Genomic DNA, 20,518 nt, shown 5'->3' with positions numbered 1-20,518 from the left:
AGCGAAATTCAGTGTCTAGCTTACTGAAGGGAAAACAGAAGGCAGACGTGGAAGAGGTCGCAAGATGATGTCGCGGCTGTGAAATGTCTGTGAGTGGACAGGCTTGCCAACAGCTGCACACATAATCCACACGGCAGTGGACAGGGTGAAGATTCATGCGGTCAGACGCCCAGCGGTGGCTACGCGTCTAAAGCGGAACTGTTGTGACCCTAAAACTCGTGACGCTGTCTGAACAAAGTATAAGTACCGGAACTCTGTCGTGGCCAGTCAGTGGGGTGTTACTCAACTCGTGGCCTGGAGGGCCGTGGTAACGGCTGCGCCGGTGAGAGGCTCGGCGCCGCCCCTTCACGCCCTCTTCCTGTGCTCCACTTCCTCTCGCTCCGCACTCGGAGGGTCAGAGGGGCGGCCGCCGCGATAAGGGATCGGGCGGCACCTCGGCTTGCGCAACCTCTTGTCTGTTCCCTTCTGCGCCCTCAATGTGGCGCCTTGTACTCCTAGCTCGCTGTGCTGTACACTACTGCCTGCCCCGTGCTCGCAAGTATCTGCGCGCGATCTTCGGGCCCCTAAAAGTCCGCCGACCCGCACTACATGCGCCCAACGACTGCTGTGTAGCAAGTCTGCCATTGCAGTCTGCGAATCCCATCTTGGAGCATGACGTGTTGGTTTTAAACGCGTACTCACCATGGATCAGAAGGCGTACCTAAACGATCTGAATGCAAATGGCACAAATGGTAACGCTGATCAATTTGATTCTTTTCGACCCTTCACGATAATGAGTGATTTGTTCAGCACGCGCCCACCGTTCTACGACGGCTAGTCAGAGAGTAAGATCCGATCGGTCGCGAAACGGAAACTACAGTCAAAATCAAAAATTTTTTATTTGCAGCAGTTTACTACACTTACTGTACGGAGTCGCCGCTCCGAACTAGACATTTGTCGTTGCGTTGTACCGACTTTCCAATACCCTCATCGTAGAAGCCAGCCGGCTATGCTTTCCGCCGTTTCTTTGTACTGGTCGACAGTTCGTTGTCTGTACCAAAATGCTGTCTTCATAGCGAGCGGTTCATGTGAGCAGAGATGAACGTCAGAGGCAGTGTATGGTGGGTACCGAAACAGATCTCATCGAAGACGCTGCAGGACCGTCCCCATTGCCCCTGAAGTGTGCGGCCGAGAATTGTCGTGAGGAAGGAAATGCATGACAGGCACGTTATGTGGGGTTGCATGAAAACGGGCGGAACCTCGCATGGACACGCATACTTGGTGGGAGACATTATTGTTATAGGCATTCGATGCCCTCACTGTGCCCTCGGAACTGAAGAGAGCGACGCGACACGATCGACAGGCATACTACAGATACTGCCCTGTCGCTTCCATTTCGCGACCTGTCAGTACTTACTTACCGAACAGCCCTCGTACGTCCACATACACACTCCACAGGACATTGGCCAGTACGTGGCAAAAGACACTACAATTTTCTGTTCCATTAAAGTCGTGCAACTGGGTCGTTTTGACGTTTTTTTTTTGGGGGGGGGGAGGCGTGACCATGGTAGGTAAATAAACTTCAGAATTAGAAAATTATGTCACGATTTCATTCTAAAAGATAAGTGGCTTCGCATTACAGCCATAATCAGATCTAGAACAGAAAATTACAAATGAAAGTATTTTCAAAATTTCTCAACCATGAACATAAACGAATGAAATGTAAATGGAGAACAAACAAGCTGGTTACATCATGAAGACAGACACACACGGATCGATTAGTCCCTCACTGAACTGATTACAAGTATTAGGTAGCTAGCTAGCTAGCTAGCTCAGTTGTTCTTCACCTGCATTTAACATGTAAGTTTGATGATGGCCATAAAACTGGAACAGTTTATCCGTTTGAGTAAAATAAAGTATGACAGACACTACGAATGCTAGGGTTTATTCTGTTATTCTGTTCACCTATACAGTGAGGGGACAGCGGCTGTGTAAACGCTTACACATTATTCTTAGGAGCCCTACGCGAGATATACAGTGGTGGTCGCAGAACTGAATCACAGCCATGTTCGCATACCGTTTTTTCAAATTTACCCAACGTGTTTATGCGAGGGCATCGCGGCCTTTCCTCCTGAGGTTACCATTTACCAGAGGTTCTGAGCTACTCTTTTGGTATGGACTATACCGTCCTGTTACGTCGCTAGGAGCGCATCCCTTAACTCATTCGACATCTGCTGCCACGCCTACTTGATACGGACTCCAAGCACTGCAGCAAGACTCTACAGTAGCTCGCACTATACGGCTTCCTGGTAAAATGCACTAAACTTTACTAGAATCCTCCCAACAAATATATGTATTCCATTCGCCTTCCCTAATACGGATTTTACATGTGGGTACCGTTTAGTATTTTCCCTAAATATTTATATGACGCGACCCATCATATAACCTTGTAACCTAATACTATCCGATTATTTCTCTTCCGTACAGGTGCAATCTCGTTTTTATTTCCTCACAGTGGCTCTCTAATGTCTCGGTCTTCCTGCGTGTTTCCGCTTTTAAGATCTTAATTTTGCCTCTCGTTTGCGTGGATTTTTTTAATCTTCATCCTGACTACTGTTTCAATCCTACGTGACTTATACCACCCAGTTCCCCGTTGTTTAACGTTGCGTATATGCTTGCTCCACATACTGCCGTCCAACCTCATATTTAAACCTTCTGTTACGAATTATACTTGAAACTGGTTCCACAACTCTCGTCTTGATCCGCGTGTGCACTTTGTTTTTCCGTTCAATATTCGAGATGCTTGATGAGATAGTTGTGTAGCAATCAAAAGCCGATTAAATGAAAGAAAGACGTTCTGTCCAAATAATCCTAAACCCCCTACAACCAATCACTGTCTCGTAGACAACTGCATCATCAACAAAACAGCGGCAAATAGCTATCTACCCTGTGTATCTGAGGAATAGGACCGGTCCTGTCACTTCGCTGTGATAGGACACATTTGCCTCTGATCAACACCCGCCGTTCAGGCCACGTCGCGGGGAGGTCTTCCAACCGGTCACACGTTTTTAGAACATATTCCGTATGCTCCCAGTACGAGCTTTCGGCTACTCCGAGCAACTTCTCCTCGCTTGAAATCTGCCTCCCTTGTAATGGTACTGAGACTGGCGAGCTATGGGCGATTGCGTCGCCCTGGTAGCAACGTTGTTAATGTCAAGGCGCGTGACGGCGACGCTTTTGTTTCGTAATGACGGCCGCATGTGGGTAGGTGCACTGTCACCACACGAGGCGGGCGTGTCTCCACATAAGATCACCCGCTCTTGCCGATCTGCGAGAAGATACGCAGACTTGGGCTCGCCCACATTTCTCAAGCTCTGCCCCGGATACCCGTCAGTGCTGACAACGGGGAGAAACGACCGCCGGACGCAATCATAAACCATTGTGTTCCCTGTCGCCGAACCGTTTCAGTGGCCTTAATGACGCAGCTATGAAAGACCGGAAAAGCAATTGCCAACACCAGTTTTAATGCGGTGCACAAAATCTTGACTTGAGATATAATTGAATGCAGTACACGTGTTTAACAGATGACGAAACAAAGAAAAACCGAAGTCCCTTTTCAATTTTATCATGTGTTATGGTTAAAAATACGTATTTTTAGTTGGAAACACACACAACTTCAAACAGAAACATAGATATTGACGCTGTAGCCACATGAGACCAAATTGTATACTAAGTTTGAGCTACGCGGTATGCGCTTATGAAACTAGCGAACTGAGTATAGACAATTCTGTGTCAACAAAACGCCAGGCGGTGGTGCGTCGCACTTCTACTGCCGACATTTACAGGCAGTGGTGTAAAATAGTACTGCAGTGTCGGTATGTCACATGTGCATAACCAGTTTAAGCTACCCCACTATAGACAAGAGCAGCAATGGCAAACACACCGAGACAGTAGGCTAAGTCACGATGGGCATTATTACCTTTTGTGGCGTATCCGAGTGTTTTCTGTCCCACTCAGGCACATCAACGTACCAGATGATGGACAACAGTCCGAAATGATACGAGAATGAGCAGTGGAAACGTGCGAATTAATAATGTAATGCGACTCGTTGCGACGTAAAGAAATGTATCAAGCCATAGGCAGAGTATTACCTATTTTTACATAATGCATACTCTGCGAACCACTGCAAATGCGCGACAGAGGATACTTCCATTGTATCGCTAACTAGGGCTTCTTTCGCCTCCATTTTGATATGCAACGTCGGAAGAATGACTGTCTTACATGCCTTCGTGTTTGCTGTATTAGTATGTTCATTTCTTCGTGCTCCCTTTGGGATCGATTCGTTCAGGGTTGTAGTAATTGCTAGATTCCTCACTGGTTTTTGAAGCTTTCTAAGTATGCTTTCCAGGGATAGTTTACTTCTATCCTCAAGCGTCTGCTCTATCAGGTTTTTTCCTTTTCTGTATTTCCACGAAGGTCGCTCGTGGGTCAGACAAAGCTATGATCTAAGTTTGTGTACTTCCGCTGCCAGGGTCATTGTAAGTAAAATAATGTAATCAGACCGCGTCATTATAAAACACTAAAGCAACTACATTTCCGACATTTCGACCGACTTTGCAGCAGTGCTATTCAGGGCGGTTGACTACCCTGAAGAGGATCGCTGCAAGGTCTTTCGAAACGTTGGCAATTTAGCTGGTTTTATAACGGCGCGGTCTAACACCCAATATTATTTTAATCGAAATCTGTGACCATTCGGTCTGCCTTTCTCTGCATAGGCTCAATATCCCCTGTTGTCGTGTGGGTCCCACCCGCTGGAGCAACATTCTACAAAGAGACCCGGGACGAGGTTTTTATTTTATTTTTTTAAACAATCTCGTTCGTAGACTGCATTTTCTGTTTATCCTACGAGTGAATTGAGGCCTGCCGCCTGCTTCACGCACGACCGAATCTGGGTGACCATTCAGAGTTCAAATAATTGTGGGACAAGACCCGCCGGGCGATTGCGACACTCGGTTTGCCGAGGTTGTCGTGTCCACTCAGTTTCCAGAACCAGTCGCACCGCCGCGCTGGAGACAACCAGTTTGTCTGCGTCCCCGGAGAAATGTCGCGAGTTCGCCGGTTCGGCTGACCCAGTGCCTGGAGCGGTTACGAATATCACCAAAAAACAGCTGGGAGCGGAGGGCAGAATGTGGACGGCGAGGCGATTCCGCAACGCAGTGTCCTGAGCGGACGGTTTCGCGCGGCGTGACCCAGATCCGTGAAAGGGGATCGTTTTACGACCGCCTGCGGGCGCTGCGCCTGAAATTACCAGCGCGACGCACAGTGGAGGGCAAAGAGTTTTTGTGACTCCTCCACATCCCTCCCGTTCACCGCGCCGCTACCGTAAAAGAAACGCCGAAGGTCCGGCTGCCGACACTGTGTGCTATTACGTCGCCACGCAATACGCGGCAGAGAGTGGAGCAGCAGCCTTTCCTCCGGGCGGCACTTAACAACGTTCAACGGCGGTGACGCGAGAGTTGCGTAGAACAGTCAGTAGCGTACTCTCGCTGATCGTATCTGCAGGAAGATTAAAGCTTCACTTGGACCGTACTGTGACCCAGGGAATAGTTCAGGCAGGTGAGGTTGGTGTACGCTTTGAGTGGCGGCATACCTCTAGAAATTAGCCTGAAGTAATTTTCATCTAGATATGCTCTCCTCAGCCCGTCGTTCAGTGCTTGGCGGAGAGTACTTTGTGCCATTAATAGTTATTCTCTTTCCTCTTCCACTTACAAATGGAGAGAAGGAAAAAATTACTTCCTTTATGCTTCTCCACGAGCCCTAACCTCCATTATCTTATTCCTATGATGATTAAGCGAGATGAACGTCGGTGGAGGTGCAGTCGTTCGGGAGTCTGTCGCAAGTGCTGCTTCTTTAAAGTACGGGAATAGATTGTCGCAGAGACAACTACGTCTTACCTCCGAGGATTCCCATCGAAGCACATTCTCCTACTCATTAGACCGACCGGTGGAAATCCATCATCACGCCTCAAAACTGCTTCTATGTTTGCCTTTAATCCGACCTGGTGTGGACCCCAAGTACTGAAGAATTGGTCAGACAAGTATTCTGTAACAGCCTGTCATTCACCGCACCAGTCACACATTCTGTCCACGTGACACTGAATCTCCCTATACTCAGTCGTCTCTCTAGCACACAACAGCTTCATCAGCAAAGTCTCTGACTGCTGTTCAACCTGTTCCACTCATCTGACGGCTGCACACACGGTATCCGGCCAGCCGTCAGCGCCACTCTCAAGGCTACTTCAGTATGCACCGGGAATTTAGCCGAGGGGCGAATCATTTAGTAGGGTCACTAAACGTGATAGCGGGGTGCGTGCGTTCACAAGTGGTTTAACTGGCGGTCAGTTGCCGATCATCTGCAGGGCGAGGACGAATCAGACAATAAGTCTTGCGTCAGAACTTATCCTGCGAGATGTGGAAGAAGAGATTAAAAACATGAGAAGGAGAAAATACTTTCAAAAATGAAGTTAACGAAGAGTTTTGTTTGGAGCATCAAAAGTGCTTCTTCGAGAACTCGCGCTTGCAGATCCAAAAGATTTTATTTCCACACTCAATTTCCTATTGAAAAACGTAGGACTTAATGTGTAACGTGCTTCTCTCACGTAAGAGAAGGAGAATGTGCAGCAGTAAAACCAGTTCTGTGGTGTTTCGCCGCGCGGGATTAGCCGAGCGGTCTTAGGCGCTGCAGTCATGGACTGTGCGGCTGGTCCCGGCGGAGGGTTGAGTCCTCCCTTGGGCATGGGTGTGTGTGTTTGTCCTTAGGATAATTTAGGTTGAGTAGTGTGTAAGCTTAGGGACTGATGACCTTAGCAGTTAAGTCCCATAAGATTTCACACACATTTGAACATTTTAGGTGTTTGCCCTCTGGCTAGAGACGAAAGATGACAACGTGCTTGTTTCTACTTGGTAAGTCGACCACTTCCGTATTCCTAGCCAGATGCTTTGAATTTTCTAAATAATATCTTCCTCTCGAAGGCCTGATCGCCTTTTCCACTCACAGCGATGACGAGTGTTTCTGTTGCTCTGTTTTGCTATACGACACATTCGACTTTTCAGTTTTCTTTTCATATGCAAATCTGACTTATTCTGCTCCACTTCCAGTTCGCCTCTAATTTGAATGATAACCGAAGCTGTATAACGGGCAGGATCATAAACATTGCACTACACTCCTGTAAGTAGAGACTGAAAAGTAGAAAGAAAACAGCCCTCCATTTCTGCTTAATCTTCATGGACGTATGATTCCCACAACAAGCTATGTTGCCGAACTGCAAGGAGGAGACGACCGCAAAAATAGAAAAAGACGGCGTAACGAAGACGGACTTGTAGTGTCTTTTACAAAACAGGATACTTGTCCGGTGACGAGTGATCAGTAATGCTGAAGCGATTTCACAGATCGCTGTCTAACTTGCTGGAACGGGTCCTCTAAGGCATTCTGTTAAGCCACTTGCATAAACGGTGCTGTCCATACACACGTTTACCGAGCGACGTGGCGCCGTGGTTAGCACACTGGACTCGCATTCGGGAGGACGACGGTTCAATCCCGCGTCCGGCCATCCTGATTTACGTTTCCCGTGATTTCCCTAAATCGCTTCAGGCAAATGCCGGGATGGTTCCTTAGAAAGGGCACGGCCGATTTCCTTCCCCATCCTTCCCTCGCCCGAGCTTGTGCTCCGTCTCTAATGACCTCGTTGTCGACGGGACGTTAAACAGTAATCTCCTCCTCCTCCTCCTCCTCCTCCTACTCCTCCATACACACGCTTAGCTACTAACAGTCTCGCCACTTAGACTCGAGGAAGGAAACGCCTGTCACGGAGAGCGAGTGGTGAGCGACCCTTCACCCGCCGCAGCTGAGCTCGGCTCGGCTCGGCTCCAGTTCTCCAGCAGTCCAGTGTTTTTGTGCGGCCGTCCTCTTGCGCCACGGAGCATCCGCCCAGTGGAGCCGCGGCCTCGGCCGTCCGTACAAGGCCGCCTCTGACCAGCAGGGGGGGGGGGTCCTTTTTGTCGCCTCCCGCAGGCCTTTCACTGTTGCCTAACAGGCGGTCGCGCGCTCGCGCCTCCAGGCCCGTCGCTCCAGTTGCGGCGGCTGGAACGTCACGCCTGCGCACGTGGACCGTCCCGTCCCGTGCTGTTCCGCCGCGCCGCCTCCCACAAGTAGGTCGCTCTACCCACCTGTCGCGTTCGCTTTCCGCCCTACACACTGCCGCTCCTTCTGCAGACGCCTTGCACGGCACCTCCACCGGCACTTGACTACACACAAACACACTTGGAAAATGGATTAAAAACACCACTGACCGCAATAAAATACAGTATTCATTTATGGTGGTCACCAGTTTCGGTCAGAATGTGACATCCTCAGAACATATATACCGTGATGGTAACGAACGTCAACTGCTCCACCAGTTCTGACCAAAACTGTTGACCATTGTAAACAAGTATTTTATTGCAATCAGTGTTCATTTTAACCCATTTTTCAAGTGTTTTAGGCAGACCGCTGCCTTTCTCCACAACAAATATTCTCAGTAATTACAGACCAACTTTCCTAATTTCCCTATGTAAGCCTCACCGTGTAGCTCGACGGCAACGGATTTCCACTCAGACTATAACTCAAGATCTCTGTATGTCCACCTTCTCAGAGACGGTCGCGGGACTCGGTTGTTCTACACACGATATCCAATGAAACGCTTTCCAGCCGTCTACTTTCCAAACCAGATCATGGTTGAAGTGACCGCTATAGCGAAGCAGAAATCTACTAATACCAGTACTGCTGGCCCCTGTTTCGACCGAAACCGAGGTGGAATCTTTCTACACATCGGTCAGGAGCCTGAAGATGGTGTAGTAAATCGCCGAAACTGGTAGCGAAACAAAATAAATTTGGAAACGAGACGGCTGAAAGGTGTTTCATTGGACATCCTGTAACGGAAGATGCAAGCGATGTGTCCGGTGTCTCGCGGAGAGGCCCGTTCCTCAGACTGCGAGAGGTGGCGATTTCGTTTTATTCGAAGAGTTAGGATCGGCCTTGGAAAGCAGTCTCAAAAAAATCGTTGGCTCATTTACCACCTGAGACAGTTGTCAGTAACATCTGCGCACATAGCTGTCCACAAATTGAAACTGCAGCCTTAAGAAGTAAGCGGCACTGCACCGTCTGACCAGTTCAGACACCGTCGCCTGACGTCAGTACTGCAGCTGGCTATTGTACTCTGTGCACGATGCCGGGACTGACATTGAAGTCTGTTTTTTTTTCCCCCTCTGCTGGAGCGCGCCTGCATTCATCCGGGTACGACAGGTCGTAGGAAATCCGCAACACTTACTACAGCAGTGTCTGCATGGTGTGGAAACAGCAGTGTGGCGTGCAGTTGCTGCAAGACGAAATGTCGGACCGATCTTTTTCCATAAAACCATAACTACTGACAGCTATGTGAACAGTATACTGCAGTGTTTTTCGATCGCACTGACAGGTAGGGAAAAGACACGCTGTTGTGAGATACACAGCCAATACGTCTATGAACGTATTACAAGAGGTTTTTGATGATAGTAACTATGCTATACTTTCATGATATTGCGAGGTAGTTTCAGGACCAACCTCTCCACCGTGCACAGATTGCAGCAGCCAATTATACTACTGACGTCGAACAATGGCATCTGAATAGGTGAGCCGATGCATTGCCTATACTTTAGTAAAGTTTCAGTAAGACTTCCTGCTCACATTACACCAGTGCTGATTTACCCAATGAGTTTCTCGGACTTTGTTCCAATGCCGGTCTTAACTCGTCCGAGTTTGGGTAAAATCGATACGCGACGGGCCGGAGTGGATGTAGTAACCAGAGCCTGCGTGCGTTAGCCGAACGTGTATTTATGGAGGACTCGACTCGCTGACGCCATACACGCAACAAGTTTGGTCTCGTATAGCCGGTTTGAAGTCTACGATGTCAACAAGCGCACAGTAAAGAACGAGTTCCACATTCGATACGGCGTGCTGCTTGACGTAGTAGGTAAACGCTTCAGAACAGCTGTATGAGCCAAAACTAGTTGCAACTGTAAACTGAGAGCAAGGAGAGGTCTTAGTAAATATTAACCCTGTGGTCCAGTTATCCAGTGCAGTGGACAGCTGTTAAATGTCGCTTTACTGCCGTTTTTAATCAGTTCCGAGTATACAAATGCACGCAACCCATTCCAGTGGACACACTCTACTTTTGGTGTGCGCTGCGTGCATTTGCAACCTCGAGGCGAATTGAAAACGCCAAATAAGCCACATTGATAGTGGAAGAAATAGTGCCTCCATTCGACAAATTTATGACTGTTGCGGCCATTATGACGAAGGTACTACAGCGTATTCTGAGCCTTTACCATACACTGGCCAAGAGTTCGAGTGTGGCCGTTTTTTAATTTTTGTAGTTCGGACGCGTCACATTCCAGAGACAGACAGCCGCATACTAGTCTTGAAACTTTTCTTTGTTGGTGACCCCTTTTCCAATCGAAAGCAAAGAATTCAGTCTTGTGGGAATGTTGTTTTTATGACTGCACCTCTCGTCCTATGAGGAACGGATAAACGTGCTTCTGCAATGTTGAGGTATTAGCAACGAAATACGAGAAGCCGATTCGTCTGCAACCGTGTCCGTAGCCAAACCGCTACACGTGTCTCACAGACCAAAATTTCTCAGTTGCGAAGACTAGCAACTGTCCGTTGGAACAATAACATGGAATGTTCTGCGTTTCACTAAAAGCCAAAGCGTGACGTCCCTCGAAGATGACGTACTAACACCGACGAGTGCGGTGTTCGCTACTGACGTGGGCGGTGGCGCAGTTGTCGGCACACTGGACTCGCATTCTGGAGGACGGCGGTTCAAACCCGCGTCCACCCGTCCTGATTTAGGTTTTCCGTGATTTTCATAAATCTCTTCAGGCAAATTCCGGGATGGTTCCTTTGAAAGGGCACGGCCGACACCCTTCCCCGTCCTTCCCTAATCCGTCGGGACCGCTGACAACGTTGTTTGGTCCCCTCCCCCACAAACAACCAACCAACCAACCAACTAACCGATGTGGGTGGTGAGCACGATTTTAGTTTCGTGGGTTTTTATCCCATCCGTCCCATAACTATGGAGTACCTGACAGAGGTTGCTATCAACCGTAAAAGCTAACATTTTTATACTTTTCATTAATGGTGACTAATGCTGTTTTCAGCGGCTGAAAATGATCAGCAGGTGGAAATGGCGACAGTGGATATTGCAATAAATGTACAATCAGTAGTGGATATGAAGTTATTTAAAAATTCCCCACAACTGTTTCGGAGCAACAGTATATTGATATATAATTCAAACGAACACGTAAGCTTAGTTCTTAGTCCAGGAAATAGAAGACTATGCTTCATTGCAAGGACACTTGGAAAGTGCATTTTGCCCAGAAGAAAGATTACACAAAAAGGCTTGGAAGACCCGTACTTCGGTAACAGAAACGTTGAACATTGTTAATTGTCTGACACGCCAAGGAGGATGACGCATTTCTCGTGGGAAACTGCTTAGAAAACTTCAAGAGCCGTCTTTCAGGGCAGAAAATACGAATAGTCTCCTTACGTGCTTGTCCCGAGGAGATAACGCGCTTGTCTATTCAGCCGGGTGGACAAAAATTCAATGTGTGTTACGGTACGAAGCGCCCGCTGGCACAGCCTTCAAGGTGTGTGTCACCGATTCCAGTGACTGGTCGCAGATCGCACAGGCTAACGACATCGGATATTTTCGCCTATTCACGGGCACTGCGTTGAGTTTGTGTTCAGGGTGAGCTACAAATCGCTGTACCCGGCGCTGATCATCTGCAAGTATCTCCTCATCTCGCAGCAAAAATTTAAGTGAAGTAACGGCTCCGTATAGAACTTACGTCACAATATCCTCACAGTCCTACAGTACAGTACCCCCCCCCCTCCCCCCTGTGCGCACACCGTCAACAACAGCGGCCCTAACACAGAGCCCTGAGGTAGTGTTCCTAGTCAGAGCTATTTGCTGACCACTGTCTGCTACGAAGACTTCAGTCGAGTCGCATATGTATTAGGATCTTCTGTATCCACGTATTTTGTTTACAAAGAACGGCCTGCACCACTGTGGCCCCGGGCTTTCGCGCGCGCAGCGACTGGGCCGCCACGTCGCCGCCAGGTTTTCTCCTACGCGGAAACGACGCCAGGGGGGGACCCGCATGTGTCGTCCGCTTCCTGGCACACCACACGTGTCCTGTGCGCCGGCCTCGGCGCAGCACGCGAGGTCGACCGGTCCCCGTACACGCCGCCGCATCTCTCTGCCGTCGTAAATTGATGACCCTCCTCCCACTCCAGGGGAATGTCCAGGGCTGCTGGACGTCCCAGGGTGCGCTGGAGACGCCGCGCACCTGGACGGCTCGGTGTTGTTCGGCAATCGCGCCCGTCGGTCGGTCCGCTCTCCCCCCCCCCCCCCCCCCCCCCCGCTTTATCGCCGCTCCACTTCCGTTGCGTAACTGTCGCGCCTGCAGCTGACGTCCGCTTAGCGAAGTATACTCACTGTAACTACTGTACCCTGCTCGTCGTAACTGCCAACACGGAAGTCAGCGTTGCGCTACGGATTACCCCGCGTCTGTTGTCGCGTTCTGTCGCTCTCACCGAGCGAGGTGGCGCAGTGGTTAGCACACTGGACTCGCATGCGGGAGGACAACGGTTCAAACCCGCGTCCGGCCATTGTGATTTAGATTTTGCGTGATTTCCCTAAATCTCTTGAGGCAAATTCAGGGATGGTTCCTTTTAAAGAGCACGGCCGAGTTCTTTCCTCCATCCTTTCCTAATCCGATGGGACCGATGACCTCGCTGTTTGGTCCCCCTCCCCCAAATCAACCAATCAACGAACCTATGGCTTTCACCTTTCTGTTGAACGTAAACAAACGCCTCGCTGCAGAACTTCATCGGTAGCTTATCGTAGCTGCCCAATAGCACGTCAGGTTCCGTGTGTGTGTGATCCCAAAATTAAAACAAAACCTTGAAATTACATTTAGTATAATTTGCAAAATCTCCGGTATATTCTGAGTTCGAATATAATAAATTTCCCAGGGCCCGAAAAGCTTATGTCCACAAATCAGCACTGGTTTGGAAAGTGTCTCTCGTGTGAAACTCAGATTGCCTATGAAACTTCCTGGGAGATTAAAACTGTGTGCCGGACCGAGACTCGAACTCGGGACCTTGGCCTTTCGCGGGCAAGTGCTCTACCAACTGAGCTACCCAAGCAAGACTCAAGGCCCGTCCTCACAGCTTCAGTTCTGCCAGTATCTCGTCTCCTACCTTCCAAACTTCACAGAAGCTCTTCTGCGAACCTTGCAGAACTAGCACTCCTGGAAGAAAGGATATTGCGGAGACATGGCTTAGTCACAGCGTAGGGGGTGGTTCCAGCTTGCCTATTTCTCACGTGATGTCCTGCGACTTACAGATGAACGAAGACAGGCAGATGCCATTTTTGTAGCTTTACGAAAAGCATTTGACACGGTACTCCACTGCAGACTTTTAACGAAGGTATGAGCATGTGGAATAGGCTCCCAGTCGTGTGAGTGGCTCGAACACGTTTTAAGTAACAGAACCCAGCACGTTGCCCTGGGCGAGTGTTCGTCAGAGAGAAGGGTGTCGTCAGGAGTGCCCCAGCGAAGTGTGGCAGGACCGCTGTTGTTGTCTGCATACACAAATGATCTGGCAGGCAGGCAGGGTGGGCATCAGCCAGGGGTTCTTTGCTGATAATGCTGTGGTGTACGGGAAGGTAACCCAACTGCCACCACGTAGCACTTCAGTGAAATTTCAATAATGCACCAGAAAGTAAAGGCAACCTGCCGAAATTCCCGAGCTCGACGCGATACGTGACGGCTTAGACAATACTTCTTATTTGTGTTATTAGTAGCAGCTAGCTCTAAATATAGAGAAACGTAAGTTAATGCATGTGCGCGAGAGAAAAGCCGTAATGTTCGGATACAGCATTAGGACCTTCCTGTCTTTCAAATACCGGGGCATAAAGTTGCAACCCTGTGTGAAATGGAAGGAGCATGTGTGGATTGTGGTAGCGAAGGTGAATGATCGACTGCGGTTTGTTTGGAGAAAGTTGGGGAAAATGTGGCCCACCTGGAAAGGAGGCCGCTTGCAGGACACTAATAGGACCCGTTCTTGAGTACTGTTCGAGTGTCTGGTATCCGCACCAGGTTGGATTAAAAGAAGACATCGACGCAGTTCATCGGCGGGCTGCTGTATTTGTTATTGGTAGTTTCGGTCAATACCCAAGTGTTACGGAGAAGTTTCGGAGACTCTAATGGGAATGTGTGGAACGAAGGAGACATTGTTTTGGAGAAACACTACTGAGAAAATTTAGAGAACACGCATTTCAAGCTGACCGAAGAGCGATCCTATTGCAGCCAACGTTCATTTCGCGTAAGGACCGCGAAGATAAGGTAGGAAAAGTTAGGGCTCCTATCGACGCGTATAGATAGTAGTTTTTCGCTCGCTCTATCTGCGATGGAACAGGAAAGGAAACGACACGTTGTAGTACAGGCTACCCTCCACCATGCCATGCAGTATACGATGGTCGCCGTGTAAGGCTTCAGGCGATTTTCGCCTCTCATTGTAATCACATTTGAAGTATTGCTCTAGTAATTATTACGCTCCTATAATGGATATGTGTGGTGAAAGAGTTTGGTATGTGGCGTTAGAAAAGAATGCTGAAGATTTCCTTGGCAGCTTGAGCAACTAACAAAGAGGTACTGAATTGGGATGGAAAAGTTTTGCGAGACAACATGACTAAAAGAAGGTATAGATTGTGTCACATCAGGAGTGCATACGTGTGTGTGTGTGTGTGTGTGTGTGTGTGTGTGTGTGTGTGTGTGCGCGTGCGCGCGCGCGCGCTCGTGATGACTAAAGCAAAAACTTGAGAAACCGATGACAGTCAGAAGTGAGCATTTAACTTTATGCTCTGTTTTTCCTATCGCGTACATAATATATCCCGACAGAAAAACATTTGAGAACTCCGGTGTTACTTCTCCAGTTCAGCCGTATCCGTTACGACAGATCTTTTTTGTAAAAATTTCTTCTTACCATTGGATAAAAATAATTTGGTACGTCGGGTATGAGATCTGTACTGCTACCTTTGCAGCCTATACACCTGTGTGGAAGAAAGCGCAATGGGAGAGGCAAGTGCATTTGACGTAATATTAGTATTTGTTCACTAGAAGCGGCAGATATTCCCGTGTAACCAAACTCCTCAAAGACATTTGTATAATGCAGCAGAAAATATAGGCACCCTGCCTAAATTCGCGATGTCAAGTGTTTTGCGTAATGAACGCAACAGAGTCACGAAACGTGCCCTGTTTGACAAACACTTCAACGCAGCACGGTGTTGCAAGTACGGGCGCACGTGCGAGTATTAGTCGTCGTGATAAAGTAGGCTGTACTGATGTGAAATGAGACAAGACCTTGGCACAAGTGTGTCAGTTAAGGTGGTAGCTGTCTAATTCATATTTGTACATCTAACTAAATCTCGACAGGGCACTGCACAGCGCGCAGCGGGACGATATTTATGCCAGTAGTACTGATTCACTGCCGTATTCCATTCTGCGTGTCAGACTACGGAACACTGGTTGCTTGTATGCCTCTATACGCGAGCTGTTGTGTCTCGTCTTATTCCCGTTATCCCTAGGCGACGGATGTGACAGGGACAGCATAAACTGTCGCACAACTTTCGTAGAAAACCAATTCTCGAAATTTACTCCATCGTATTTTCGGAGGAGCAAAGGTATTTTTCCGCTAAGATTCCGTTTTAATTTCCACGACAATCCCTGTTACAATTTCATGTGGCTCTTCCGACGCGTTAGGGCTGTGCCAGCGCACCACAGAAGTCGTTAGGTGTCTGCCCTAACGCCTACTTAATATGGACTGCAAACACCGGAAGAGTACTCTAGAAGTGGTCAAACTAACGAAGTTATTTCAGAGATGCACTGCATTTTGTCAGAACCCACGCAGTATATCTCAGTCTTCCACTCAATTGTTGATGTTTCGTGTTCGTCCCATTCCATACCGCTTCTTTGTATTAGCTGCGGATATTTAAGCCATGTCAGCCGCATATCTTTTAATGGGATATTTCAAACTGCTTTATACGACAGCCCTTAAAGTACCGAAATTTAAAAAGAACTGGCAGTTATTACACAAACTGGACATTTTTCCCAAGTGTTTCAGCATATTGTTACGATCGTTCAACAATGATACTCCTTGTTGATTTGAGCATCGTCAGCGAACAATATGACATCGGTACCGATCCTTTCTGATAAATCTGAATGGAAACAGAACAATATGAAAAAAGACGTGTTCTTGACGCGGCAGAGTTGCGTGTTATTACTCGAAACGACAAATGCGTTTCACTCATAGATTTGTTGAATAATATACAATGTAAGTGGAGATGCACAAATTTTTCACGAACATTATTTTGCGACCAAGTGAAGACGATGGACTGAGTTACATGTAACGTCCAAAATGTAGTTTACTTGTTGAAAATGAAGTTGCAGTTGCGAAACGCGTCGGACTTGGACGAAAAATGTAACAATTTACCTGATGACGGCGTATCACTAACAAAGTATCCGAAACATAAAAGCTACGGTGACCGACAGCCCAAGACGAAATCTGTTTTTAGCTTCAGAGCTTAATTCGATTAATGAGGGACCTCTAACGCCATGTCAAGGTGTTGCAATGGCACACCTCCTGGAGACTACGTTGAACTCTAATGCAGAAATTACTACGATAAACAGGAGGAACAGTTTGTGTCGCATACCTCTGAGTGATTAAGTTTCATTTAACTGTGCCTGCCCAACGCGGTAGGCCTGTTTTCTTGTGCCTATTTACGCTAAAGACGTACTGATTGTGTACACCGTCTTGTGCATTTCAGGTACGTACCTCGTATGTGCATTTTCATTGCGTCGGTATTGCAGTAAAGGTCCCTAAACATTTAACTGAAACGTTGAAAATGAAGCACTCTTACAATACAGGACTAAAAGTGTTCACTTCAAGTTTCCATTGATTTCTCAGTATCTGCACTCCGCGGACCACCCTAAGGTATGTGGTGGAGGGTACATAATGAACCACAACCATTCCCCCTACCGCCCGTTCTTCTTCCATTTGCCGGTGTTACGCGAGACGGAAGACTGTCGCTATCGTTCTGTATCGGTCAGAATTTCTCTAATTTCACTATCTTGGTCAGTACGCGGGATGAATATTGGAGCAAGTGGTACGTCGCTTGACTTGTTCTGGAGCGGGTATTTTAGGATTTTTGCGAGTGAGGCCATCGGAATGTCTTTAAGGCGTCTCTGCACGCGAGGTAGGTGACGCACGTCCGTTTTCGACTCGGAGGTACACCAGTTCAAATCCTGGTCTAAGAAATAGCCATTGTTAATATTTGGCCACAAAGGGGCAAGCTGAAAATTTGTGCCGGACCAGACTTCGAACCCAGGTCTGCTGGTTATTAGGAAGATACAGTGACCATTGCGCCATCCGGACACGGTGGTCACTACAGCTGCACGGACGACTCCAGCACGCCTGCCGCCAGCCACGAATTCTCAGCTTACACCACACACTACTCACGTAGCGCACTGATCATTGGCCTCGATAGCCGATTCCCTGCACTGAAGAGATCATTGGCTGTCATCGCCTTAATTAATTATATATGTGGTATCTGTTTTTGCAGACACGTCGAAAAGAACAGACAACCTATATAAATAGCTAGTATTTGGCCGCCAAGGGGAAGAGAGGTGATGGCGTCAAGTTCTCGGTCCTCAGAGTTTGCGGCAAATCTTGGCTGAAACTCCAAACCTCTCCGCAGTGGCTCGTGGAGCTATGGCAGGGGATTCACTGTTGAATGTTATCCATTCGTCTGACAGGGACGTTAAGTCTGGCGTCAGTTCGGTTCTCCCGGAGAGGGGTAGGCTGTGTGTCGGATTGACACTCTGCCTCGTTGCTATACGACACAGACATGGCATCATTGTATACACATGCTCCTTAAACTCACTTGCGCTGAACAGATATAGGCGTTCTGTTCTCACAGTTCGACCGTCAAAAGAAGAAAATCTTTTTCCAGCCAGTCACGCCGTACGAATTTACTGTCTCGGCGTCTCAACACTGCAGATTGTTGAGCATTCTGTGACGCCCCGACGCTGACCAAAAGAGCCCGTGTCGAAATTTTGAAGCTCCTTTCGAAACTTATCCGTTTCGGAGGGAAATGACTAGTAAGATAAGTGGACTATGGAAGCAACCCTCCTCGTACTTTTGCCAACTGTAGCAGAAATTACTGCGAAAGATGCTAAGATGTTACTGTGACTTGCAGAACTCATTCGTGCTGCGTCGTGTTGAGACAGATGAGTGAGTGAGTGAGTGAGTGTCGTGATGTTAGTGCGAGTAGACGCGGCGTGGAGTTAGTTAGACGCGAGCGTGACTGCGTGACGTGACTCACCTGCAACCTCGCCATCTCCGACCCTTGAGCTGTGTGTGTGGTTGGCGAGTGTTGCTGTCCCAGAGGGCCGCGGCGCTTTTATACCGGCGAGGGCCCCGCCACAGCGCAGCGCCGCCGCCGCGGATCACTTTCACTGGCGAGTGGCGCCGCGAGCGAGCGGCCCCGCAGCTGGAGGGGAAGGGTGGGGGGGAGGGCAGGTGGACGTCCCGCGATCGCACCCCGCGCCCGTCACCGCGCGCTCGCAGAGGCCCGCAGTGTTTACGCCCATTGTTGTCCTGTTGCGGCACAACACCTGTACGGCGCAGACCGCAACAATAGGTCGCCAGGGCGAGAGATCTGTCTGCGGATCGCGTCTTCGTCTTAGTTAGTTTCGTATCCTATTGATCTTATTCAACAAGTCATATGGACCGTCTTGCAAGGGAACCTCCCCATCGCACCCCCCTCAGATTTAGTTATAAGTTGGCACAGTGGATAGGCCTTGAAAAACTGAACACAGATCAATCGAGAAAACAGGAAGAAGTTCTGTGGAACTATGAAAAAAATAAGCAAAATATGCAAACTGAGTAGTCCATGCGCAAGATAGGATAGTGTGAGCTCAGGAGCGTCGTAGTCCCATGGTTAGCGTGAGCAGCTGCGGATCTAGAGGTCCTTGGCTCAAGTCTTCCCTCGAGTGAAAAGTTTACTTTCTTATTTTCAGTTTATGTGACAAATTCTTTTGTTTTCATCACTTTTTTGGGAGTGATTATCACATCCTCAAGAAAACCTAAATCGGGCAAGATGTTGTTGTTGTTGTCTTCAGTCCTGAGACTGGTTTGATGCAGCTCTCCATGCTACTCTATCCTGTGCAAGCTTCTTCATCTCCCAGTACCTACTGCAACCTACATACTTCTGAATCTGTTTAGGGTATTCGTCTCTTGGTCTCCCTCTACGATTTTTACCCTCCACGCTGCCCTCCAATACTAAATTCGTAATCCCTTGATGCCTCAGAAGAATCTTTTTACCCATTCGCCAAGTGTACAAGTTAGGTGGGTCGATAACATATTCCTGTCATGTGACGCACATGCCGTCACCAGTGTCGTATAGAATATATCACACGTGTTTTCCTGTGGAGGAATCGGTTCACCTATGACTTTGCGATCAAATGTTTTCGGCTCCCATTGGAGAGGCACGTCCTTTCGTCTACTAATTGCACGGTTTTGCGGTGCGGTCGCCAAACACAGACACTAAACTTATTACAGTGAACAGAGACGTCAATTAACGAACGGACAGATCACAGCTTTGCAAAAATAAAGAAAGTAATCTTTTCACTCGAGGAAAGACTTGAACCAAGGACCTCTCGTTCCGTAGCTGCTCACGCTAACCGCGGGACCACGGCGCTCCTGACCTCACATCCTCCTTGATATTTCTTATCTTGCCCATGAACTACTCAGTTTGTGTATTTTGCTTATTTTTTTCATACTTCCACACAACTTCTTCCTGTTTTCTCGATTGATCTGCGTTCAGTTTTTCAAGGCCCATCCACTGTGCCAACTTATAACTAAATCTGAGGGGGTTGCGATGGGGAGGTTCCCTTGTTAGTTTACATGTTGTTGTTGTGGTGGTCTTCAGTCCAGAGACAGGTTTGGTGCAATTCTCTATGCTGCTCCATCCATTGCAAGCCTCATCATCTTCGAGTAACAATTGCAACCTACATCCTTCTGAATCTCCTTAGCGTATTCATCTCTTAATCTTCCTCTACGATTTTTACCCTCCACTCTTCCTTCTAGTACTAAATTGGTGATATCTTGACGCCTTACAACGTGTCTTACCAATCTATCCCTTCTTTTGAACATGTTGTACAACAAATTTATTTTCTCCCCAATTCCATTCAGTACCTCCTCATTAGTTACGTTATCTACCCATCTAATCTTCAGCATTCTTCTGCAGCACCACATTTCGAAAGCTTCTATTCTCTTCTTGTCTAAACTGTTTATCGTCCATGTTTCACATTCATACCTGGCTATACTTCATACAAAT

The 20,518-nt window shown here is 48.1% G+C and overlaps 1 protein-coding gene across 2 annotated transcripts in view; it reads right to left on the bottom strand.

Moving 5' to 3' along the window:
• The window catches only part of LOC126109780 (uncharacterized), a 36,885-nt gene extending 18,251 nt beyond the window's left edge, over positions 1-18,634 (bottom strand). For both annotated transcript variants that reach the window (XM_049914837.1, XM_049914836.1), the window contains exon 1: positions 18,503-18,634. In XM_049914837.1, the coding sequence (XP_049770794.1) occupies positions 18,503-18,517 (15 nt within the window). In that variant the 5' untranslated portion in view covers positions 18,518-18,634. The remainder of the gene's footprint in view (positions 1-18,502) is intronic.
• Positions 18,635-20,518: the final 1,884 nt, after the last annotated feature.

The sequence above is a fragment of the Schistocerca cancellata genome, chromosome 12, assembly GCF_023864275.1.
Source record: "Schistocerca cancellata isolate TAMUIC-IGC-003103 chromosome 12, iqSchCanc2.1, whole genome shotgun sequence".
NCBI lineage: Eukaryota > Metazoa > Arthropoda > Insecta > Orthoptera > Acrididae > Schistocerca > Schistocerca cancellata.
The sequence above is the reverse complement of the archived record's forward strand: the minus strand, read 5'-3'. Positions and strand labels throughout refer to the sequence as shown.